Source organism: Salmo salar, chromosome 01, assembly GCF_965601325.2.
Source record: "Salmo salar chromosome 01, fSalSal1, whole genome shotgun sequence".
Lineage (NCBI taxonomy): Eukaryota > Metazoa > Chordata > Actinopteri > Salmoniformes > Salmonidae > Salmo > Salmo salar.
In genome coordinates this window covers 16,911,597-16,938,553 of record NC_138291.1, presented here as the reverse complement: position 1 = coordinate 16,938,553, position 26,957 = coordinate 16,911,597, and the positions used below count along the sequence as shown (strand labels likewise).

At 41.4% G+C, this 26,957-nt stretch overlaps 1 protein-coding gene and 2 long non-coding RNA genes across 3 annotated transcripts; all 3 read right to left on the bottom strand.

Moving 5' to 3' along the window:
- Positions 1–6,908: 6,908 nt before the first annotated feature.
- On the bottom strand, positions 6,909–9,886 carry LOC145858601 (uncharacterized). Its single transcript, XR_014379053.1, has 3 exons — positions 9,668–9,886; positions 9,331–9,578; positions 6,909–7,413 (listed from the first exon to the last, which is right to left on the bottom strand). It is a non-coding gene; the product is annotated as an uncharacterized LOC145858601 (long non-coding RNA).
- A 6,625-nt stretch (positions 9,887–16,511) lies between these two features.
- On the bottom strand, positions 16,512–19,489 carry LOC145858599 (uncharacterized). Its single transcript, XR_014379052.1, has 3 exons — positions 19,271–19,489; positions 18,934–19,181; positions 16,512–17,016 (listed from the first exon to the last, which is right to left on the bottom strand). It is a non-coding gene; the product is annotated as an uncharacterized LOC145858599 (long non-coding RNA).
- A 6,230-nt stretch (positions 19,490–25,719) lies between these two features.
- LOC123741620 (GTPase IMAP family member 9) lies at positions 25,720–26,924 on the bottom strand. Its single transcript, XM_045714645.2, has one exon. It carries the CDS (start codon positions 26,922–26,924, stop codon positions 26,076–26,078), a length of 849 nt encoding a protein of 282 aa, XP_045570601.2. The 3' UTR covers positions 25,720–26,075.
- Between the last annotated feature and the right edge of the window lie 33 nt (positions 26,925–26,957).

Genomic DNA, 26,957 nt, shown 5'->3' with positions numbered 1-26,957 from the left:
AGGACACAGGACAATAATTAGTTACAATAATTAACACAAATCCTCTGAATCAAATGTATTAATGTTATCAGCAATACATTGTTACCTGCATGACATTTCTGTAAATCCTGTGGATGTTTCAGGTGTTAATTTTGTCACAACAGCAAGTGTCTGAAATGCAGATTGAAAACACCAAATCAGCAGTCTCTTAGAAAGCAACTAGACCACCTTCGATCTGCACTGCAGTCGTCTTAATGGCGCCATCTGCAGTTGAAATAATAACAAATCTCTTTCCCCACCACTGTTTGGGTAAAAAGCTAAGGGTCGAGGCTGGAGAAATGTAACCACTCTTTAATTCATAGACAGAGCTAAGGATGCAAGGACTGACCATCCATGATATCAAAATGATTGTTACAACCATGCTTTGAGGCTATACAGTGTTTGTTTACATTTATTTTGTCTATAAACACTGGAGTAAAACAAGCTTATATTTTGGGTTCTGATGGAGTATGACAGTTGAACTAAGCTCATGAGGCATTTCTAAGTTATATTCGTCAAGAATCAATGGGTACATATCATTCATTCATTTATAGTATGTAAAAAAAAAATGTATGTACTGTAGCATCTGCAGATGAACCCTTTAAAGTACAAAATGTTTGTCCGATATGTCAAGATCTGAAACGTGGTCTAATGTCAACATGATGATCGTTGTGAGTGGTCCCGAGTGGCGCTCAGGACCTGAAACGTGGTCTAATGTCAACATGATGATCGTTGTGAGTGGTCCCGAGTGGCGCTCAGGACCTGAAACGTGGTCTAATGTCAACATGATGATCATTGTAAGGGCTCCCGACTGGCGCAGCGGTCTAAGGCACTGCATCTCAGTGCTTGAGGTGTCACTACAGACCCTGGTTCGTTTCTAGGCTGTATCACAACTGGCCGTGATTGGGAGTCCCATAGTGCGGCGCGCAATTGGCCCAGCGTCGTCCGGGTTAGGTTTAAATAAAAACATATAAAACATAAATAAACTTGAGCAGATCCAAGTACCGTAAATTCTGGACTATAAGCCGCAACTTTTTTCCCAGCTTTGAACCTCGCGGCTTAAACAATGACGCGGCTAATATATGGATTTTTCCCGCTTTCAATTTTTTTTCTCAAAAAAAACACATTCTGTGACGTACTCAGTTTTTTGGCGGCATGATGCTTTCATTAGACCAATGAAATTGCCGAATGGGTTAAGGTCAAACAACTATTTTTGTTTACTGTTTAGATTAAATCGAGCGCTCTCAAACTTCCCATCATTCTGATTACGGTAGTCATTTTGTCACCCTGATTCCTGGGGGTACAACAAAGTATTTGCAGCCACTCGACATCAGTGTAAATCGTGCATTTAAGGTGGCGCTCCGTGTTCAGCGGGAGGCTTGGATGACAAGTGGGGAGAAATCCTTCACTAAAACGGGCCGCATGCGAAGAGCAACTTATGGTCAAGTCTGGCAGTGGGTCCAGACAGCGTGGAGCATTGTCAAAAAAATCACTATCATCAACGGTTTTCGAAAGGCTGGACTGCTGCGTGTTGAAGAGGGCTCAGCGGGGGATTTGCCTCCGGATGAAAGTGACGAGAGCGACAATGAAAACGATCCAATATCGGATGAAGTAATTCTGAGGCTATTCAACTCCGACACCGAAGGAGATGGTTTCAGTGCACAGGAGAAGGAAGATGGTGACCAATGTCTTTCTTGGTAGGCTACTGTTTACTGCTAATTTTGTATTTTTTGTTACAAGCCGTGCTGAGTTAAAGCCTATTTATTTTTGTTACAAGCCGTGTTTCGTTAAAGCCCATTTATTTTTGTTACAAGCCGTGCTGAGTTAAAGCCTATTTATTTTTGTTACAAGCCGTGTTTCGTTAAAGCCCATTTATTTTTGTTACAAGCAGTGTTTCGTTAAAGCCCATTTATTTTTGTTACAAGCAGTGTTTCGTTAAAGCCTATTTATTTTTGTTACAAGCCGTGTTTCGTTAAAGCCTATTTATTTTTGTTACAAGCCGTGTTTCGTTAAAGCCCATTTATTTTTGCTACAAGCCGTGCTTCGTTAAAGCCTGTGTAAAGTTCATTTGTTTCAATGTACTGGTAGGCACCTGCGGCTTATAGACATGTGCGGCTTATTTATGTTCAAAATAATATATTTTTTTAAATTCAGTGGGTGCGGCTTATATTCAGGTGCGCTTAATAGTCCGGAAATTACGGTACATGCCTGAATACCATATGAAAGGAATAGACATCTATAATTAAGACAGTGGCTTATTTTTTATTATTAATTATTGAGGCATATAACTGGATCTTTTCTACACAACTGAGGGATGCAAACTCGACATTACACAACATTTGAGGAGTGAAAACATTTAAGTACTTTAAAATAATGACTGTCCTACAATAATCAAACTGTGAGTATTGAGAATCTTTAATAGAGTTGAACTGAAACACTGAGGCAATGATGATATAGTCTACTTACATGTTCCGCTGGTGTAGATGTAGAGCTGTGTTCAAATTCAGGGTTTGATGTGTCACTGGTGCACGGATTCTTCTGACTACAAAATATTCTTCTGACTACAGAACTATATTCAGAGAACAGGGTTAGTTAGGGCAGGGAGATAGAGAATTAGTGTATCCATTGTTGCATGCTACAATAGAGAGACAGAGATGAAGAAAGCTCTGAAGGTTTCCGCTTGTGCTACAGTAGCCTTGATGTCAACCTCCCCACTCTTGCATCTTCAGTACATTTTTCAGCATTTTTGTTAATATTCACTACCGGTCAAAAGTTTCAGAACACCTTCTCATTCCAAGGTTTTTATTTATTTATACTATTTTCTACATTGTCGAATAATAGTGAAGACATCAAAACTATGAAATAACTGATATGGAATCATGTAGTAACCAAAAAAGTGTTAAGCAAATTAAAATATATTTTATATTTGAGATTCTTCAAATAGACACCCGTTGCCTTGATGACAGCTTTGCACACTCTTGGCATTCTCTCAACCAGCTTCATGAACTAGTCACCTGGAATGTATTTCAATGAACAGGTTTGACATCTTAAGTTAATTTGTGGAATTTATTTCCTTCTTAATGCGTTTGAGCCTATCAGTTGTGTTGTGACAAGGTAGGGGTGGTATACAGAAGATAGCCCTATTTGGTAAAAGACCAAGTCCATATTATGGCAAAAACAGCTCAAATAAGCAAAGAGAAATGACAGTCCATCATTACTTTAAGACATGAAGGTCAGTCAATACGGAACATTTCAAGAACTTTTAAAGTTTCTTCAAGTGCAGTCGCAAAAACCATCAAGCGCTATGATGAAACTGGCTCTCTTGAGGACCGCCACAGGAAAGGAAGACCCCGAGTTACCTCTGCTGCAAAGGATAAGTTCATTAGAGTTACCAGCCTCAGAAATTGCAGCCCAAATAAATGCTTCACAGAGTTCAAGTAACAGACACATCTCAACATCAACGGTTCAGAGGAGACTGCGTGAATCAGGCCTTCATGGTCGAATTGCTGCATTACACACCTCCAGGCTGAGTAAGGGCTATTTGACCAAGAAGGAGAGTGATGAAGTGCTGCATCAAATGACCAGGCCTCCACAATCTCCCGACCTCAACCAAATTGAGATGGTTTGGGATGAGTCGGACCGCAGAGTGAAGGAAAAGCAGCCAACAAGTGCTCAACGTATGTGGGAACTCCTTCAAGACTGTTGGAAAAGTATTCCAGGTGAAGCTGGTTGAGAGAATGCCAAGAGTGTGCAAAGCTGTCATCAAGGCAAAGGGTGGCTATTTGAAGAATCTCAAATATATTTAGATTTTTTTAATGCTTTTTTGGTTACTACATGTGTTATTTCATAGTTTTGATGTCTTCTCTATTATTCTACAATGTAGAAAATAGTAAAAATAAAGAAAAACCCTTGAATGAGTAGGTGTTCTAAAACTTTTCACTGGTAGTGTACAGTGACATGCTACTAGTGTGTCACTGTACTAGTGTACCCAAGTGGCGTTGGGAGGAACTGCTTGCACGCGCCTTACCACTCCACTATGTCTCCCTGTCATGGCTTTTGCGCCATCAGTACAGATACCAACACATCTTGACCACCAAAGTCCATTTGATGTCACAAAGCTGTCCAGTATTTTAAAAATATCCTCTCCTGTTGTCCTGGTTTCAAGTGGTTTGCAGAAGAGGATGTCTTCCTTAATTGACCCCCGTAAACGTAACGGACATATACCAGGAGCTGCACCAGGTCCGCCACGTCTGTTGACTCATCCAGCTGCAACGCATAGAATTCACTGGCTTGTATGCGAAGCAGTAATTGTTTCATAACATCTCCTGCCATGTCACTGATGCGCCGTGAAACAGTGTTGTTTGATGGAGGTATTGTCTGTATAGTTTTTTTTGGCCTTTTCCCCCAGCATTGTCCCAGTCATATCCGCGGCAGCAGGAAGAAGTAAGTCCTCCACAATAGTATGGGGCTTGCCTGTCCTAGCCACTCGGTAGCTCACCATATAAGACGCTTCTCCTCCCAGAGTGCTAAGAACCTTGGCGTGACCCTGGACAACACCCTGTCGTTCTCCACTAACATCAAGGCGGTGATCCGATCCTGTAGGTTCATGCTCTACAACATTCGCAGAGTACGACCCTGCCTCACACAGGAAGCGGCGCAGGTCCTAATCCAGGCACTTGTCATCTCCCGTCTGGATTACTGCAACTCGCTGTTGGCTGGGCTCCCAGCCTGTGCCATTAAACCCCTACAACTCATCCAGAACGCCGCAGCCTGTCTGGTGTTCAACCTTCCCAAGTTCTCTCACGTCACCCCGCTCCTCCGCTCTCTCCACTGGCTTCCAGTTGAAGCTCGCATCCGCTACAAGACCATGGTGCTTGCCTACGGAGCTGTGAGGGGAACGGCACCTCCGTACCTTCAGGCTCTGATCAGGCCCTACACCCAAACAAGGGCACTGCCTTCATCCACCTCTGGCCTGCTCGCCTCCCTACCTCTGAGAAAGCACAGTTCCCGCTCAGCCCAGTCAAAACTGTTCGCTGCTCTGGCACCCCAATGGTGGAACAAGCTCCCTCACGACGCCAGGACAGCGGAGTCAATCACCACCTTCCGGAGACACCTGAAACCCCACCTCTTTAAGGAATACCTAGGATAGGATAAAGTAATCCTTCTAACCCCCCCCCCCCTTAAAAGATTTAGATGCACTATTGTAAAGTGGTTGTTCCACTGGATATCATAAGGTGAATGCACCAATTTGTAAGTCGCTCTGGATAAGAGCGTCTGCTAAATGACTTAAATGTAAAAATGTAAATGCTTCTAGCCCCTTCTTATTAATGGTATCTGTTGCTTTTATACATGTCTTACTACTCGAAAGTCATATAAATTTTCGCAAAAAAACTCCCGTGGCTTATTTTTAAAATTGGCATGTTTTGTTTCTAAATGTCTGAGCAAGAGTGAAGGTTTCATTGAGTTGTGAGATAGTACTTTTGAGGAAAGACCCTACTCCCAATATAAGTGAACCTCAAATCAATGTAGTTCTTATCATATTTGCGCCTCTTCGATGATCAAACGTCCCTGTCTGTTGTTCGGTGCTTTCCCGGGTAAGGGGGCAGTATCTCTTCGGCTGCATCAGATTCACAACTGTCAGTGTCCATGCTAGCTGGGCTAACAACAAATGCAGAATTACTGATGCTAGCATTGGATGTGCTCGTGGAAGCAGAACAACTTGTGTCATCAACAGGTGTAGGTGTAGTAGTGCTTGTAGTAGTAATACTACCAGTAGAGCTGGTATGTGTCTCTATGGATGCGGGCCTTACTTTTTTTTGCCATTTATCAATTTTCGAGCAAACGGAATGAGCAGCAGCTACATATTTACATTTACATTTTAGTCATTTAGCAGACGCTCTTATCCAGAGCAACTTACAGTAGAGAATGCATACATTTCATACATTTTTTCTCTGTACTGGTCCACCGTGGGAATCAAACCCACAACCCTGGCGTTGCAAACACCATGCTCTAACAACTGAGCCACCATTAGTGGAATTCCCGCGAGAGTAACGGTTAATGTGATTGGATGTTAATTATTTGACTAGGTTACCTGTATTTGACATTGTGTTGTTATTTTGCTGAACACTAGATGGTTTAATTTTATTTTTGGCAGTGAAACGAGGTCACTCAGGCGAGAAAAAAACCTCACCCAAATGTATAGCCCCGTTGGAAAATATAAATGGACTGTTTGAAAATGTGACGTTTAAAAAAAAAAATTTGAATCACATTTTTATTTGGCCTACCCCCGACAGCATTGCCAGTTTGGGAGTACCTGGTATAGAACAAGCCGTCTACACAACTTATAGGTTATGTGTCACCTCAGCAAAGTGAGGTAATTATTAGCATGGAATGTACAATGTTTAGTTATCAGTGTAAACAGGGTTGGCTCCAGGCATAAGCCCCAAGCAACTTACTGTTGAGAGTTAAAATAGTAGAATACACAAGGTACAAGTTCGAAATGTGGTTGTGCATCAGCAATTTCTCTTCTGTCAGTCACTGATAGTCACTCCAATTAGCCATGTCAGCTAACAATTTTTAGACTGGTAAATGAGTCTATCCAGCTATCGAAACTTGTAGTAATCATGGCCGAATACCGACCGTTCACGCAGGGCACATGCCCAGGGGCCCTGACCTCTAGGAGGCCCCCATTGATTTTGATAGTCCCTCTCACTTAGATATCATAAACATTGTATAAGTCATGGCAAAATGGGTAGAATTGCAGGAAATTAGCCATAAAACTAAAAAATTATTCTCTCTGACCCTTATAAAAATGAGAAGAATTGCATGAAATAAAATATATCTCCAGCCCATGGCAAAATGTGCAAAATTGCAGGAAATGAATTTAGCGTAAATTTCTCTCCGACGTTACGAGGGGGGCCACCAAAATGTTTTGCCCACTAGAGCCTGGTTCATCTCTAGGTTTTTTCCTAGGTTCCTGCTTGTCTAGGGAGTTTTTCCTAGCCACCGTGTATCTACATTTGGGGTTTGAGGCTGGGTTTCTGTATAGCACTTTGTGACATCGGCTGATGTAAAAAGGGCTTTATAAATAAATTTGATTGATTGATTGATAGATAGGTGGGTGGGCGGGGGGAGCCGGCCATGAGTGTACATCTGGCACAATGTGATGTCATCATCACTATGTGACATCATCAGTATGTGACATCATCACTATGCGACATCATCATCAGTATGTGACATCATCTGTAAACAACATCAGTCAGAGTCTACCTTAGCTTTTGGGTAGATGTCCTGTATCTTCTTCAGATCACAGAAGAGACTGTACTTTCCCCCTCGACTTAGAGTGCAATCCGAACAGACCGGTATGTAAGTGTTCCCTGTTTGTTGTTGCTTCACCTGCCACAGAATAACAGATGATTATCAATGAGGACATGAAGACCTAAAAGGGGGGAATTGAACACTACCTAAATGTTTTGTCTTGAACCATGTTTTAAGAAGAAAAAAAAAGCTTTTTGAAGTTGAACAAAGTTACCCCATTTCCTGTCAAAAGGAAAGCCACAGAGTTGAAGTCGGAAGTTTACATACACCTTAGCCAAATACATTTAAACTCAGTTTTTCACAATTCCTGACATTAATATCTAGTAAAAATTCCTTGTCTTAGGTCAGTTAGGATCACCACTTTATTTTAAGAATGTGAAATGTCAGAATAATAGTAGAGAGAATGATTTATTTCAGCTTTTTATTTCCTTCATCACATTCCCAGTGGGTTTACAGACACTCAATTAGTATTTGGTAGCATTGCCTTTAAATTGTTTAACTTGGGTCAAACGTTTTGGGTAGCCTTCCACAAGCTTTCCACAATAAGTTGGGTGAATTTTGGCCCATTCCTCCTGACAGAGCTGGTGTAACTGAGTCAGGTTTGTAGGCATCCTTGCTCGCACACGCTTTTTCAGTTCTGCCCACAAATTTTCTATAGGATTGAAGTCAGGGCTTTGTGATGGCCACTCCAATACCTTGACTTTGTTGTCCTTAAGCCATTTTGCCACAACATTGGAAGTATGCTTAGGGTCATTGTCCATTTGGAAGACCCATTTGCGACCAAGCTTTAACTTCCTGACTGATGTCTTGAGATGTTGCTTCAATATATCCACATAATTTTCCATCCTCAAGATGTCATCTATTTTGTGAAGTGCTCCAGTCCCTCCGGCAGCAAAGCACCCCCACAACATGATGCTGCCACCCCTATGCTTCACGGTTGGGATGGTGTTCCTCGGCTTGCAAGCATCCCCCTTTCTCCTCCAAACATAACGATGGTCATTATGGCCAAACAGTTCTATTTTTGTTTCATCAGACCAGAGGACATTTCTCCAAAACGTACGATCTTAGTCCCCATGTGCAGTTGCAAACCGTAGTCTGGCTTTTTCAGGGCGGTTTTGGAGCAGTGGCTTCTTCCTTGCTGAGCGGCCTTTCAGGTTATGTTGATATTGGACACATTTTACTGTGTAATAGATACTTTTGTACCTGTTTCCTCCAGCATCTTCACAAGGTCCTTTGCTGTTGTTCTGAGATTAATTTACACTTTTTGCACCAAATTACGTTCATCTCTAGGGGACAGAACGCATGTCCTTCCTGAGCAGTATGACGGCTGCGTGGTCCCATGGGGTTTATACTTGCGTACTATTGTTTGTACAGATGAACGTGGTACCTTCAGGCGTTTGGAAATAGCTCCCAAGGATGAACCAGACTTGTGGATGTCTACAATTTTTTGGCTGATTTCTTTTGAGTTTCCTATGATGTCAAGCAAAGAGGCACTGAGTTTGAAGGTAGGCCTTGAAATACATCCACAGGTACACCTCCAATTGACTCAAATGATGTCAATTAGCCTATCAGAAGTTTCTAAAGCCATGACATCATTTTCTGCAATTTTCCAAGCTATTTAAAGGCACGGTCAACTTAGTGTATGTGAAGTTCTGACCCCCTGGAATTGTGACAGTGAATTATAAGTGAAATAATCTGTCTGTAAACATTTGTTGGAAAAATGACTTGTGTCATGCACAAAGTAGATGTCCTAACCGACTTGCCAAAACTATAGTTTGTTAACAAGAAATCTGTGGAGTGGTTGAAAAACGAGTTTTAATGACTCCAACCTAAGTGTATGTAAACTTCCGACTTCAACTGTATAAAAAAAAAACTAAATAGTATTTTTTATGATTTCATTATTTTTTGCAGACATTTTTAGGTAAGCACCACAGTTCTAAAATATAAAATACATGACAAGACATGTTTTGGTTAGCGCATGGATTTGGACTGTACCTCATTAAGAGGCACATTCGATGGCAGGACGATCACATTCAGAACTGACTGAGGATGGCCGAATGATTGGAGGAAAGGCAGCACCTGTCCCTTGATCGAGAGGAAGGGTTTAAACATTCTGACCAGGCCCCATAAGGAGAGGTCTGTGATGTTCACCACTACGTGTGTGTCAGTCACCCTCAGTGGTGGTAAAACCTCCACACTGTCACCAGTAACATGGGCCACAGACAGGGAATCAAGACCCTCTCCTGCAAAACAAATATATCTTACTCATCCACTGTCATTTGGCTGTTGTATTGGTCATCTTGATGATAGTTCTGAGTGGTGTGTAACTCACCAGAGAGAATCTCACAGTGTGGGAGATGTAGCTGACAGATAGACCCCTGAAGACACTCAATACTGAACAGGGGTCCTGCAGGAGTCTGGCCTGTGGAGTGCAGGAGATTCTCATCCCATTGGACAGTTCTGTACAGCACCTCCCCCTCCCCCTTCATCAGAAACACCAGCCCTGTCAAACTGCACTGGAACAGACCTGCATGGGAGCACTGAAGCCTGGAGGACACAGGACAATAATTAGTTACAATAATTAACACAAATCCTCTGAATCAAATGTATTAATGTTATCAGCAATACATTGTTACCTGCATGACATTTCTGTAAATCCTGTGGATGTTTCAGGTGTTAATTTTGTCACAACAGCAAGTGTCTGAAATGCAGATTGAAAACACCAAATCAGCAGTCTCTTAGAAAGCAACTAGACCACCTTCGATCTGCACTGCAGTCGTCTTAATGGCGCCATCTGCAGTTGAAATAATAACAAATCTCTTTCCCCACCACTGTTTGGGTAAAAAGCTAAGGGTCGAGGCTGGAGAAATGTAACCACTCTTTAATTCATAGACAGAGCTAAGGATGCAAGGACTGACCATCCATGATATCAAAATGATTGTTACAACCATGCTTTGAGGCTATACAGTGTTTGTTTACATTTATTTTGTCTATAAACACTGGAGTAAAACAAGCTTATATTTTGGGTTCTGATGGAGTATGACAGTTGAACTAAGCTCATGAGGCATTTCTAAGTTATATTCGTCAAGAATCAATGGGTACATATCATTCATTCATTTATAGTATGTAAAAAAAAAATGTATGTACTGTAGCATCTGCAGATGAACCCTTTAAAGTACAAAATGTTTGTCCGATATGTCAAGATCTGAAACGTGGTCTAATGTCAACATGATGATCGTTGTGAGTGGTCCCGAGTGGCGCTCAGGACCTGAAACGTGGTCTAATGTCAACATGATGATCGTTGTGAGTGGTCCCGAGTGGCGCTCAGGACCTGAAACGTGGTCTAATGTCAACATGATGATCATTGTAAGGGCTCCCGACTGGCGCAGCGGTCTAAGGCACTGCATCTCAGTGCTTGAGGTGTCACTACAGACCCTGGTTCGTTTCTAGGCTGTATCACAACTGGCCGTGATTGGGAGTCCCATAGTGCGGCGCGCAATTGGCCCAGCGTCGTCCGGGTTAGGTTTAAATAAAAACATATAAAACATAAATAAACTTGAGCAGATCCAAGTACCGTAAATTCTGGACTATAAGCCGCAACTTTTTTCCCAGCTTTGAACCTCGCGGCTTAAACAATGACGCGGCTAATATATGGATTTTTCCCGCTTTCAATTTTTTTTCTCAAAAAAAACACATTCTGTGACGTACTCAGTTTTTTGGCGGCATGATGCTTTCATTAGACCAATGAAATTGCGTGGAGCATTGTCAAAAAAATCACTATCATCAACGGTTTTCGAAAGGCTGGACTGCTGCGTGTTGAAGAGGGCTCAGCGGGGGATTTGCCTCCGGATGAAAGTGACGAGAGCGACAATGAAAACGATCCAATATCGGATGAAGTAATTCTGAGGCTATTCAACTCCGACACCGAAGGAGATGGTTTCAGTGCACAGGAGAAGGAAGATGGTGACCAATGTCTTTCTTGGTAGGCTACTGTTTACTGCTAATTTTGTATTTTTTGTTACAAGCCGTGCTGAGTTAAAGCCTATTTATTTTTGTTACAAGCCGTGTTTCGTTAAAGCCCATTTATTTTTGTTACAAGCCGTGCTGAGTTAAAGCCTATTTATTTTTGTTACAAGCCGTGTTTCGTTAAAGCCCATTTATTTTTGTTACAAGCAGTGTTTCGTTAAAGCCCATTTATTTTTGTTACAAGCAGTGTTTCGTTAAAGCCTATTTATTTTTGTTACAAGCCGTGTTTCGTTAAAGCCTATTTATTTTTGTTACAAGCCGTGTTTCGTTAAAGCCCATTTATTTTTGCTACAAGCCGTGCTTCGTTAAAGCCTGTGTAAAGTTCATTTGTTTCAATGTACTGGTAGGCACCTGCGGCTTATAGACATGTGCGGCTTATTTATGTTCAAAATAATATATTTTTTTAAATTCAGTGGGTGCGGCTTATATTCAGGTGCGCTTAATAGTCCGGAAATTACGGTACATGCCTGAATACCATATGAAAGGAATAGACATCTATAATTAAGACAGTGGCTTATTTTTTATTATTAATTATTGAGGCATATAACTGGATCTTTTCTACACAACTGAGGGATGCAAACTCGACATTACACAACATTTGAGGAGTGAAAACATTTAAGTACTTTAAAATAATGACTGTCCTACAATAATCAAACTGTGAGTATTGAGAATCTTTAATAGAGTTGAACTGAAACACTGAGGCAATGATGATATAGTCTACTTACATGTTCCGCTGGTGTAGATGTAGAGCTGTGTTCAAATTCAGGGTTTGATGTGTCACTGGTGCACGGATTCTTCTGACTACAAAATATTCTTCTGACTACAGAACTATATTCAGAGAACAGGGTTAGTTAGGGCAGGGAGATAGAGAATTAGTGTATCCATTGTTGCATGCTACAATAGAGAGACAGAGATGAAGAAAGCTCTGAAGGTTTCCGCTTGTGCTACAGTAGCCTTGATGTCAACCTCCCCACTCTTGCATCTTCAGTACATTTTTCAGCATTTTTGTTAATATTCACTACCGGTCAAAAGTTTCAGAACACCTTCTCATTCCAAGGTTTTTATTTATTTATACTATTTTCTACATTGTCGAATAATAGTGAAGACATCAAAACTATGAAATAACTGATATGGAATCATGTAGTAACCAAAAAAGTGTTAAGCAAATTAAAATATATTTTATATTTGAGATTCTTCAAATAGACACCCGTTGCCTTGATGACAGCTTTGCACACTCTTGGCATTCTCTCAACCAGCTTCATGAACTAGTCACCTGGAATGTATTTCAATGAACAGGTTTGACATCTTAAGTTAATTTGTGGAATTTATTTCCTTCTTAATGCGTTTGAGCCTATCAGTTGTGTTGTGACAAGGTAGGGGTGGTATACAGAAGATAGCCCTATTTGGTAAAAGACCAAGTCCATATTATGGCAAAAACAGCTCAAATAAGCAAAGAGAAATGACAGTCCATCATTACTTTAAGACATGAAGGTCAGTCAATACGGAACATTTCAAGAACTTTTAAAGTTTCTTCAAGTGCAGTCGCAAAAACCATCAAGCGCTATGATGAAACTGGCTCTCTTGAGGACCGCCACAGGAAAGGAAGACCCCGAGTTACCTCTGCTGCAAAGGATAAGTTCATTAGAGTTACCAGCCTCAGAAATTGCAGCCCAAATAAATGCTTCACAGAGTTCAAGTAACAGACACATCTCAACATCAACGGTTCAGAGGAGACTGCGTGAATCAGGCCTTCATGGTCGAATTGCTGCATTACACACCTCCAGGCTGAGTAAGGGCTATTTGACCAAGAAGGAGAGTGATGAAGTGCTGCATCAAATGACCAGGCCTCCACAATCTCCCGACCTCAACCAAATTGAGATGGTTTGGGATGAGTCGGACCGCAGAGTGAAGGAAAAGCAGCCAACAAGTGCTCAACGTATGTGGGAACTCCTTCAAGACTGTTGGAAAAGTATTCCAGGTGAAGCTGGTTGAGAGAATGCCAAGAGTGTGCAAAGCTGTCATCAAGGCAAAGGGTGGCTATTTGAAGAATCTCAAATATATTTAGATTTTTTTAATGCTTTTTTGGTTACTACATGTGTTATTTCATAGTTTTGATGTCTTCTCTATTATTCTACAATGTAGAAAATAGTAAAAATAAAGAAAAACCCTTGAATGAGTAGGTGTTCTAAAACTTTTCACTGGTAGTGTACAGTGACATGCTACTAGTGTGTCACTGTACTAGTGTACCCAAGTGGCGTTGGGAGGAACTGCTTGCACGCGCCTTACCACTCCACTATGTCTCCCTGTCATGGCTTTTGCGCCATCAGTACAGATACCAACACATCTTGACCACCAAAGTCCATTTGATGTCACAAAGCTGTCCAGTATTTTAAAAATATCCTCTCCTGTTGTCCTGGTTTCAAGTGGTTTGCAGAAGAGGATGTCTTCCTTAATTGACCCCCGTAAACGTAACGGACATATACCAGGAGCTGCACCAGGTCCGCCACGTCTGTTGACTCATCCAGCTGCAACGCATAGAATTCACTGGCTTGTATGCGAAGCAGTAATTGTTTCATAACATCTCCTGCCATGTCACTGATGCGCCGTGAAACAGTGTTGTTTGATGGAGGTATTGTCTGTATAGTTTTTTTTGGCCTTTTCCCCCAGCATTGTCCCAGTCATATCCGCGGCAGCAGGAAGAAGTAAGTCCTCCACAATAGTATGGGGCTTGCCTGTCCTAGCCACTCGGTAGCTCACCATATAAGACGCTTCTCCTCCCAGAGTGCTAAGAACCTTGGCGTGACCCTGGACAACACCCTGTCGTTCTCCACTAACATCAAGGCGGTGATCCGATCCTGTAGGTTCATGCTCTACAACATTCGCAGAGTACGACCCTGCCTCACACAGGAAGCGGCGCAGGTCCTAATCCAGGCACTTGTCATCTCCCGTCTGGATTACTGCAACTCGCTGTTGGCTGGGCTCCCAGCCTGTGCCATTAAACCCCTACAACTCATCCAGAACGCCGCAGCCTGTCTGGTGTTCAACCTTCCCAAGTTCTCTCACGTCACCCCGCTCCTCCGCTCTCTCCACTGGCTTCCAGTTGAAGCTCGCATCCGCTACAAGACCATGGTGCTTGCCTACGGAGCTGTGAGGGGAACGGCACCTCCGTACCTTCAGGCTCTGATCAGGCCCTACACCCAAACAAGGGCACTGCCTTCATCCACCTCTGGCCTGCTCGCCTCCCTACCTCTGAGAAAGCACAGTTCCCGCTCAGCCCAGTCAAAACTGTTCGCTGCTCTGGCACCCCAATGGTGGAACAAGCTCCCTCACGACGCCAGGACAGCGGAGTCAATCACCACCTTCCGGAGACACCTGAAACCCCACCTCTTTAAGGAATACCTAGGATAGGATAAAGTAATCCTTCTAACCCCCCCCCCCCCTTAAAAGATTTAGATGCACTATTGTAAAGTGGTTGTTCCACTGGATATCATAAGGTGAATGCACCAATTTGTAAGTCGCTCTGGATAAGAGCGTCTGCTAAATGACTTAAATGTAAAAATGTAAATGCTTCTAGCCCCTTCTTATTAATGGTATCTGTTGCTTTTATACATGTCTTACTACTCGAAAGTCATATACATTTTCGCAAAAAAACTCCCGTGGCTTATTTTTAAAATTGGCATGTTTTGTTTCTAAATGTCTGAGCAAGAGTGAAGGTTTCATTGAGTTGTGAGATAGTACTTTTGAGGAAAGACCCTACTCCCAATATAAGTGAACCTCAAATCAATGTAGTTCTTATCATATTTGCGCCTCTTCGATGATCAAACGTCCCTGTCTGTTGTTCGGTGCTTTCCCGGGTAAGGGGGCAGTATCTCTTCGGCTGCATCAGATTCACAACTGTCAGTGTCCATGCTAGCTGGGCTAACAACAAATGCAGAATTACTGATGCTAGCATTGGATGTGCTCGTGGAAGCAGAACAACTTGTGTCATCAACAGGTGTAGGTGTAGTAGTGCTTGTAGTAGTAATACTACCAGTAGAGCTGGTATGTGTCTCTATGGATGCGGGCCTTACTTTTTTTTGCCATTTATCAATTTTCGAGCAAACGGAATGAGCAGCAGCTACATATTTACATTTACATTTTAGTCATTTAGCAGACGCTCTTATCCAGAGCAACTTACAGTAGAGAATGCATACATTTCATACATTTTTTCTCTGTACTGGTCCACCGTGGGAATCAAACCCACAACCCTGGCGTTGCAAACACCATGCTCTAACAACTGAGCCACCATTAGTGGAATTCCCGCGAGAGTAACGGTTAATGTGATTGGATGTTAATTATTTGACTAGGTTACCTGTATTTGACATTGTGTTGTTATTTTGCTGAACACTAGATGGTTTAATTTTATTTTTGGCAGTGAAACGAGGTCACTCAGGCGAGAAAAAAACCTCACCCAAATGTATAGCCCCGTTGGAAAATATAAATGGACTGTTTGAAAATGTGACGTTTAAAAAAAAAAATGTGAATCACATTTTTATTTGGCCTACCCCCGACAGCATTGCCAGTTTGGGAGTACCTGGTATAGAACAAGCCGTCTACACAACTTATAGGTTATGTGTCACCTCAGCAAAGTGAGGTAATTATTAGCATGGAATGTACAATGTTTAGTTATCAGTGTAAACAGGGTTGGCTCCAGGCATAAGCCCCAAGCAACTTACTGTTGAGAGTTAAAATAGTAGAATACACAAGGTACAAGTTCGAAATGTGGTTGTGCATCAGCAATTTCTCTTCTGTCAGTCACTGATAGTCACTCCAATTAGCCATGTCAGCTAACAATTTTTAGACTGGTAAATGAGTCTATCCAGCTATCGAAACTTGTAGTAATCATGGCCGAATACCGACCGTTCACGCAGGGCACATGCCCAGGGGCCCTGACCTCTAGGAGGCCCCCATTGATTTTGATAGTCCCTCTCACTTAGATATCATAAACATTGTATAAGTCATGGCAAAATGGGTAGAATTGCAGGAAATTAGCCATAAAACTAAAAAATTATTCTCTCTGACCCTTATAAAAATGAGAAGAATTGCATGAAATAAAATATATCTCCAGCCCATGGCAAAATGTGCAAAATTGCAGGAAATGAATTTAGCGTAAATTTCTCTCCGACGTTACGAGGGGGGCCACCAAAATGTTTTGCCCACTAGAGCCTGGTTCATCTCTAGGTTTTTTCCTAGGTTCCTGCTTGTCTAGGGAGTTTTTCCTAGCCACCGTGTATCTACATTTGGGGTTTGAGGCTGGGTTTCTGTATAGCACTTTGTGACATCGGCTGATGTAAAAAGGGCTTTATAAATAAATTTGATTGATTGATTGATAGATAGGTGGGTGGGCGGGGGGAGCCGGCCATGAGTGTACATCTGGCACAATGTGATGTCATCATCACTATGTGACATCATCAGTATGTGACATCATCACTATGCGACATCATCATCAGTATGTGACATCATCTGTAAACAACATCAGTCAGAGTCTACCTTAGCTTTTGGGTAGATGTCCTGTATCTTCTTCAGATCACAGAAGAGACTGTACTTTCCCCCTCGACTTAGAGTGCAATCCGAACAGACCGGTATGTAAGTGTTCCCTGTTTGTTGTTGCTTCACCTGCCACAGAATAACAGATGATTATCAATGAGGACATGAAGACCTAAAAGGGGGGAATTGAACACTACCTAAATGTTTTGTCTTGAACCATGTTTTAAGAAGAAAAAAAAAGCTTTTTGAAGTTGAACAAAGTTACCCCATTTCCTGTCAAAAGGAAAGCCACAGAGTTGAAGTCGGAAGTTTACATACACCTTAGCCAAATACATTTAAACTCAGTTTTTCACAATTCCTGACATTAATATCTAGTAAAAATTCCTTGTCTTAGGTCAGTTAGGATCACCACTTTATTTTAAGAATGTGAAATGTCAGAATAATAGTAGAGAGAATGATTTATTTCAGCTTTTTATTTCCTTCATCACATTCCCAGTGGGTTTACAGACACTCAATTAGTATTTGGTAGCATTGCCTTTAAATTGTTTAACTTGGGTCAAACGTTTTGGGTAGCCTTCCACAAGCTTTCCACAATAAGTTGGGTGAATTTTGGCCCATTCCTCCTGACAGAGCTGGTGTAACTGAGTCAGGTTTGTAGGCATCCTTGCTCGCACACGCTTTTTCAGTTCTGCCCACAAATTTTCTATAGGATTGAAGTCAGGGCTTTGTGATGGCCACTCCAATACCTTGACTTTGTTGTCCTTAAGCCATTTTGCCACAACATTGGAAGTATGCTTAGGGTCATTGTCCATTTGGAAGACCCATTTGCGACCAAGCTTTAACTTCCTGACTGATGTCTTGAGATGTTGCTTCAATATATCCACATAATTTTCCATCCTCAAGATGTAATCTATTTTGTGAAGTGCTCCAGTCCCTCCGGCAGCAAAGCACCCCCACAACATGATGCTGCCACCCCTATGCTTCACGGTTGGGATGGTGTTCCTCGGCTTGCAAGCATCCCCCTTTCTCCTCCAAACATAACGATGGTCATTATGGCCAAACAGTTCTATTTTTGTTTCATCAGACCAGAGGACATTTCTCCAAAACGTACGATCTTAGTCCCCATGTGCAGTTGCAAACCGTAGTCTGGCTTTTTCAGGGCGGTTTTGGAGCAGTGGCTTCTTCCTTGCTGAGCGGCCTTTCAGGTTATGTTGATATTGGACACATTTTACTGTGTAATAGATACTTTTGTACCTGTTTCCTCCAGCATCTTCACAAGGTCCTTTGCTGTTGTTCTGAGATTAATTTACACTTTTTGCACCAAATTACGTTCATCTCTAGGGGACAGAACGCATGTCCTTCCTGAGCAGTATGACGGCTGCGTGGTCCCATGGGGTTTATACTTGCGTACTATTGTTTGTACAGATGAACGTGGTACCTTCAGGCGTTTGGAAATAGCTCCCAAGGATGAACCAGACTTGTGGATGTCTACAATTTTTTGGCTGATTTCTTTTGAGTTTCCTATGATGTCAAGCAAAGAGGCACTGAGTTTGAAGGTAGGCCTTGAAATACATCCACAGGTACACCTCCAATTGACTCAAATGATGTCAATTAGCCTATCAGAAGTTTCTAAAGCCATGACATCATTTTCTGCAATTTTCCAAGCTATTTAAAGGCACGGTCAACTTAGTGTATGTGAAGTTCTGACCCCCTGGAATTGTGACAGTGAATTATAAGTGAAATAATCTGTCTGTGAACATTTGTTGGAAAAATGACTTGTGTCATGCACAAAGTAGATGTCCTAACCGACTTGCCAAAACTATAGTTTGTTAACAAGAAATCTGTGGAGTGGTTGAAAAACGAGTTTTAATGACTCCAACCTAAGTGTATGTAAACTTCCGACTTCAACTGTATAAAAAAAAAACTAAATAGTATTTTTTATGATTTCATTATTTTTTGCAGACATTTTTAGGTAAGCACCACAGTTCTAAAATATAAAATACATGACAAGACATGTTTTGGTTAGCGCATGGATTTGGACTGTACCTCATTAAGAGGCACATTCGATGGCAGGACGATCACATTCAGAACTGACTGAGGATGGCCGAATGATTGGAGGAAAGGCAGCACCTGTCCCTTGATCGAGAGGAAGGGTTTAAACATTCTGACCAGGCCCCATAAGGAGAGGTCTGTGATGTTCACCACTACGTGTGTGTCAGTCACCCTCAGTGGTGGTAAAACCTCCACACTGTCACCAGTAACATGGGCCACAGACAGGGAATCAAGACCCTCTCCTGCAAAACAAATATATCTTACTCATCCACTGTCATTTGGCTGTTGTATTGGTCATCTTGATGATAGTTCTGAGTGGTGTGTAACTCACCAGAGAGAATCTCACAGTGTGGGAGATGTAGCTGACAGATAGACCCCTGAAGACACTCAATACTGAACAGGGGTCCTGCAGGAGTCTGGCCTGTGGAGTGCAGGAGATTCTCATCCCATTGGACAGTTCTGTACAGCACCTCCCCCTCCCCCTTCATCAGAAACACCAGCCCTGTCAAACTGCACTGGAACAGACCTGCATGGGAGCACTGAAGCCTGGAGGACACAGGACAATAATTAGTTACAATAATTAACACAAATCCTCTGAATCAAATGTATTAATGTTATCAGCAATACATTGTTACCTGCATGACATTTCTGTAAATCCTGTGGATGTTTCAGGTGTTAATTTTGTCACAACAGCAAGTGTCTGAAATGCAGATTGAAAACACCAAATCAGCAGTCTCTTAGAAAGCAACTAGACCACCTTCGATCTGCACTGCAGTCGTCTTAATGGCGCCATCTGCAGTTGAAATAATAACAAATCTCTTTCCCCACCACTGTTTGGGTAAAAAGCTAAGGGTCGAGGCTGGAGAAATGTAACCACTCTTTAATTCATAGACAGAGCTAAGGATGCAAGGACTGACCATCCATGATATCAAAATGATTGTTACAACCATGCTTTGAGGCTATACAGTGTTTGTTTACATTTATTTTGTCTATAAACACTGGAGTAAAACAAGCTTATATTTTGGGTTCTGATGGAGTATGACAGTTGAACTAAGCTCATGAGGCATTTCTAAGTTATATTCGTCAAGAATCAATGGGTACATATCATTCATTCATTTATAGTATGTAAAAAAAAAATGTATGTACTGTAGCATCTGCAGATGAACCCTTTAAAGTACAAAATGTTTGTCCGATATGTCAAGATCTGAAACGTGGTCTAATGTCAACATGATGATCGTTGTGAGTGGTCCCGAGTGGCGCTCAGGACCTGAAACGTGGTCTAATGTCAACATGATGATCGTTGTGAGTGGTCCCGAGTGGCGCTCAGGACCTGAAACGTGGTCTAATGTCAACATGATGATCATTGTAAGGGCTCCCGACTGGCGCAGCGGTCTAAGGCACTGCATCTCAGTGCTTGAGGTGTCACTACAGACCCTGGTTCGTTTCTAGGCTGTATCACAACTGGCCGTGATTGGGAGTCCCATAGTGCGGCGCGCAATTGGCCCAGCGTCGTCCGGGTTAGGTTTAAATAAAAACATATAAAACATAAATAAACTTGAGCAGATCCAAGTACCGTAAATTCTGGACTATAAGCCGCAACTTTTTTCCCAGCTTTGAACCTCGCGGCTTAAACAATGACGCGGCTAATATATGGATTTTTCCCGCTTTCAATTTTTTTTCTCAAAAAAAACACATTCTGTGACGTACTCAGTTTTTTGGCGGCATGATGCTTTCATTAGACCAATGAAATTGCCGAATGGGTTAAGGTCAAACAACTATTTTTGTTTACTGTTTAGATTAAATCGAGCGCTCTCAAACTTCCCATCATTCTGATTACGGTAGTCATTTTGTCACCCTGATTCCTGGGGGTACAACAAAGTATTTGCAGCCACTCGACATCAGTGTAAATCGTGCATTTAAGGTGGCGCTCCGTGTTCAGCGGGAGGCTTGGATGACAAGTGGGGAGAAATCCTTCACTAAAACGGGCCGCATGCGAAGAGCAACTTATGGTCAAGTCTGGCAGTGGGTCCAGACAGCGTGGAGCATTGTCAAAAAAATCACTATCATCAACGGTTTTCGAAAGGCTGGACTGCTGCGTGTTGAAGAGGGCTCAGCGGGGGATTTGCCTCCGGATGAAAGTGACGAGAGCGACAATGAAAACGATCCAATATCGGATGAAGTAATTCTGAGGCTATTCAACTCCGACACCGAAGGAGATGGTTTCAGTGCACAGGAGAAGGAAGATGGTGACCAATGTCTTTCTTGGTAGGCTACTGTTTACTGCTAATTTTGTATTTTTTGTTACAAGCCGTGCTGAGTTAAAGCCTATTTATTTTTGTTACAAGCCGTGTTTCGTTAAAGCCCATTTATTTTTGTTACAAGCCGTGCTGAGTTAAAGCCTATTTATTTTTGTTACAAGCCGTGTTTCGTTAAAGCCTATTTATTTTTGTTACAAGCCGTGTTTCGTTAAAGCCTATTTATTTTTGTTACAAGCAGTGTTTCGTTAAAGCCCATTTATTTTTGTTACAAGCAGTGTTTCGTTAAAGCCCATTTATTTTTGTTACAAGCAGTGTTTCGTTAAAGCCTATTTATTTTTGTTACAAGCCGTGTTTCGTTAAAGCCTATTTATTTTTGTTACAAGCCGTGTTTCGTTAAAGCCCATTTATTTTTGCTACAAGCCGTGCTTCGTTAAAGCCTGTGTAAAGTTCATTTGTTTCAATGTACTGGTAGGCACCTGCGGCTTATAGACATGTGCGGCTTATTTATGTTCAAAATAATATATTTTTTTAAATTCAGTGGGTGCGGCTTATATTCAGGTGCGCTTAATAGTCCGGAAATTACGGTACATGCCTGAATACCATATGAAAGGAATAGACATCTATAATTAAGACAGTGGCTTATTTTTTATTATTAATTATTGAGGCATATAACTGGATCTTTTCTACACAACTGAGGGATGCAAACTCGACATTACACAACATTTGAGGAGTGAAAACATTTAAGTACTTTAAAATAATGACTGTCCTACAATAATCAAACTGTGAGTATTGAGAATCTTTAATAGAGTTGAACTGAAACACTGAGGCAATGATGATATAGTCTACTTACATGTTCCGCTGGTGTAGATGTAGAGCTGTGTTCAAATTCAGGGTTTGATGTGTCACTGGTGCACGGATTCTTCTGACTACAAAATATTCTTCTGACTACAGAACTATATTCAGAGAACAGGGTTAGTTAGGGCAGGGAGATAGAGAATTAGTGTATCCATTGTTGCATGCTACAATAGAGAGACAGAGATGAAGAAAGCTCTGAAGGTTTCCGCTTGTGCTACAGTAGCCTTGATGTCAACCTCCCCACTCTTGCATCTTCAGTACATTTTTCAGCATTTTTGTTAATATTCACTACCGGTCAAAAGTTTCAGAACACCTTCTCATTCCAAGGTTTTTATTTATTTATACTATTTTCTACATTGTCGAATAATAGTGAAGACATCAAAACTATGAAATAACTGATATGGAATCATGTAGTAACCAAAAAAGTGTTAAGCAAATTAAAATATATTTTATATTTGAGATTCTTCAAATAGACACCCGTTGCCTTGATGACAGCTTTGCACACTCTTGGCATTCTCTCAACCAGCTTCATGAACTAGTCACCTGGAATGTATTTCAATGAACAGGTTTGACATCTTAAGTTAATTTGTGGAATTTATTTCCTTCTTAATGCGTTTGAGCCTATCAGTTGTGTTGTGACAAGGTAGGGGTGGTATACAGAAGATAGCCCTATTTGGTAAAAGACCAAGTCCATATTATGGCAAAAACAGCTCAAATAAGCAAAGAGAAATGACAGTCCATCATTACTTTAAGACATGAAGGTCAGTCAATACGGAACATTTCAATAACTTTTAAAGTTTCTTCAAGTGCAGTCGCAAAAACCATCAAGCGCTATGATGAAACTGGCTCTCTTGAGGACCGCCACAGGAAAGGAAGACCCCGAGTTACCTCTGCTGCAAAGGATAAGTTCATTAGAGTTACCAGCCTCAGAAATTGCAGCCCAAATAAATGCTTCACAGAGTTCAAGTAACAGACACATCTCAACATCAACGGTTCAGAGGAGACTGCGTGAATCAGGCCTTCATGGTCGAATTGCTGCATTACACACCTCCAGGCTGAGTAAGGGCTATTTGACCAAGAAGGAGAGTGATGAAGTGCTGCATCAAATGACCAGGCCTCCACAATCTCCCGACCTCAACCAAATTGAGATGGTTTGGGATGAGTCGGACCGCAGAGTGAAGGAAAAGCAGCCAACAAGTGCTCAACGTATGTGGGAACTCCTTCAAGACTGTTGGAAAAGTATTCCAGGTGAAGCTGGTTGAGAGAATGCCAAGAGTGTGCAAAGCTGTCATCAAGGCAAAGGGTGGCTATTTGAAGAATCTCAAATATATTTAGATTTTTTTAATGCTTTTTTGGTTACTACATGTGTTATTTCATAGTTTTGATGTCTTCTCTATTATTCTACAATGTAGAAAATAGTAAAAATAAAGAAAAACCCTTGAATGAGTAGGTGTTCTAAAACTTTTCACTGGTAGTGTACAGTGACATGCTACTAGTGTGTATGTGCAATAATGTTTGAATGTGTACAGCTTGTTACATCCTCAGTAGATCTGATTATTATAGAACATGTTTTGTGAGGGAGAAGCGGAGCCTCAGACAACAGTGCCTACCTCATGACATCCAAGCTGGAGTTGTGGGTATCAGATATGTATTCTCCAGGTACTGGACAACATCACAACAAGAGAACTATAATACTTAGATTAGGCTGAAGTACTCTACAATCCATTAATTTTTCTTGCTTGGTGAGTGATAAAATGATAAACGCATTCAACACTTTATTTTTATTTTGATAAAACTGTATTCTCAGGGAAGAACTGTAACATCCTACCCACTAGCCTCAGCAGAGATTCAGCCACAGATCCAACCACGACATCTGTTCTGAACCATCATATCCAGTCTCAGGTCTGCTGCCTCCACTCACTGTAGAACAACACAATGCTTGCATCATGTAGATAACCTCCTCGAGTTGATTGCTAAGTTACATAACAAACAAATCCCCATCAATTTCCTTAGACTTAGACTCTAAACAAATAAGCAATGCTGATATCTACATTATGATGGTGGTTGGTTCAGTTTCATGAATAATGTTAATAACAGAAGGAAAGGGGTCTCTAACATTTTGTTTCATTTTGCTTAAATGTTATCTTGTAATGTAAGTTACATAACAAAAAAATCCCCATCAAAATCCATCAGTTTAAGCTAGAGATACACTGCCGTTCAAAAGTTTGGGGTCAACACCAGTCTCAACGTCAACAGTGAATAGGCGACTCCGGGATGCTGGCCTTCTAGGCAGTGTTGCAAAGAAAAAGCCATATCTCAGACTGACCAATAAAAAGAAAAGATTAAGATGGGCAAAAGAACACAGACACTGGACAGAGGAACTCTACCTAGAAGGCCAGCATACCGGAGATGCCTCTTCACCGTTGATGTTCAGACTGGTGTTTTGCGGGTACTATTTAATGAAGCTGCCAGTTGAGGACTTGTGAGACGTCTGTTTCTCAAACTAGACACTGTAATGTACTTGTCCTCTTGCTCAGTTGTGCACCGGGGCCTCCCACTCCTCTTTCTATTCTGGTTAGAGCCAGTTTGCGCTGTTCTGTGAAGGGAGTAGTACACAGCGTTGTACGAGATCTTCATTTTCTTGGCAATTTCTGTAATCGAACCCACAAATGCTGACGCTCCAGATACTCAACTAGTCTAAAGAAGGCCAGTTTTATTGCTTCTTTAATCATAACAACAGTTTTCAACTGTGCTAACATAATTGCAAAATGGTTCTCTAATGATCAATTAGCCTTTTAAAATGATAAACTTGGATTAGCTAACACAACGTGCCATTGGAACACAGGAGTGATGGTTGCTGATAATGGGCCTCTGTACGCCTATGTAAATATTCCATGAAAAATCAGCTGTTTCCAGCAACAATAGTCATTTACAATATTAACAATGTCTACACTGTATTTCTGATCAATTTGATGTTATTTTAATTGGCAAAAAATGTGCCTTTCTTTCTAAAACAAGGACATTTCTATGTGAACCCAAACTTTTGAATGGTAGTGTATCTCTAGAGATATTTTTTTGCGTTGGATGCGTCTCAATCCACTACATCCGCCAGTGTCGCACTTCCGCATCTGAAGGTAGAGCTAGAGCGGTGTTTGTCAGACCATGAGACATCCTACCAACCGTTTTGCTCTAGGACCCCCACAAATGTTAGGAGAATCATTTGAAGTCGGTACCGTCGATGTGCCAACTTCTGTTTGGTAGTGTCCAACCCGTTTGGGCTACAAACTGGGAACCCACTGTGGAAAGGGGAGATTCTAACAAACATGATGGTGTTCTCTGTTTTGCTCTACGACCCCCACAAGTGTTAACGGGACTTGTCTGAAGGTAACCGGTACCCGTTTAAAAAAAGAAATGGAAGGATGAAGGTAATTTTGTGCCTACCCAAAAAAGGGGTTAAATATGTGAACAAAAAGAAAAAAAAAAAAAAAAATAAAAAAATATATATATATATATATTTCTTGAGTTTTTTTAATATCTTCTAGATTTAGGACAGGCACTTCAACGTCTTGTTTCTTATGATTTTCTTTTTTTACTGTCCTTTTTGCATTGTATGAATGTGTTTTTCAATGTGTTTCTATGGGCTTCAGTAGTAAAGGCCAAAATCAATATTTTATAACCAAAAATAATATATCATTTTTTTTTTTATACCTAAAGGGGTCCTAAAATTCTAAATCAAATAGCTAAATGATCCATAGTATGACCATCTTAAAACAATTCCATATGTCAGGTTAGCAGTCCCGGCACCACTCCCCCAACATTTTAGACTAAAGAAATAAGCAATAATGATATCTACACTATGATGGTGTTTGGTTCAGGTTTATGAATAATGTTAATAACAGAAGGAAAGTGGACTGTAGCATTTACTCTGTCTTATTTTGTTTAAATGTTATTTTGTAATATGATGTGTGACTGGAATCTTGATTTGTTTTTAATCATGATCCTTTTGTAAACATATGTGCACCTCTAAGTTGGTAAACTAACCTTTTTAAATTGAGGGTAGCCAAACAAGAACGTTGTAGCACGCTTGAGATTTGAAGGTACTGTCAGAGTACCATACTTACTACTTAGAAGAAGAGGGTCTATGCTGTGAGCTCCCTTTAATGGCAAAGATGGTTTCTCCCACATCTCCTCAGGTATCCAATTCATTCCTTCTTCACAATCTCTTTCAGGGTAAAACACATCTCCACTGTTGGCTGCCACCATCTCCTCTATCTTCTCCAGCAGCTCTGTGACCTGAGTGACATCACCCTTCTTCTCATTGTTGAGGACATGATACCTGTTTCCACATTTCTCAACAAGCCACTGGAGGGCCTTCCCTTCTCTCTGAATATGCTGCTCAATGGTTGTGTCTCCCAGACAGTCTCCATGGGTGAACAGCACTATAGTGTGACTCCAGACCTTCTCACTGAGAAGCTCCAGGTGGTCCTCTGCAGCATTTGTTTCTTCTTCTTTGAATGAATGATCCACCCGTATGACCAGGAGGAGAGTGTGGGGTCCTGGGGGACACAAAGACACACTGAACACAATTTCCTGTTTAACCAGCTCAGGAGTGTACTCTACAGGGAGATTCTTCGACCAGCCAGGAGTGTCAACCACAGTGACCTGCCTCCCTGCTACTTCTCCATGTCTCTTCACACACTGAGTGGCTGTCCTCAGGTCAAACTCCTCTCTGCCCAAGATGGTGTTTCCTGATGAACTCTTCCCAGCATCTCTGGATCCCAGCAGCACAATCCTCAGCTCTGAGAGATGGAAGTAGTCACCTGTCAGAGAGAACACAGCTTTTATTGATCTGAACGTGTGATTTGGGAGCATTATGATAACGTAGACCACTTTGTAGGCTGCGAT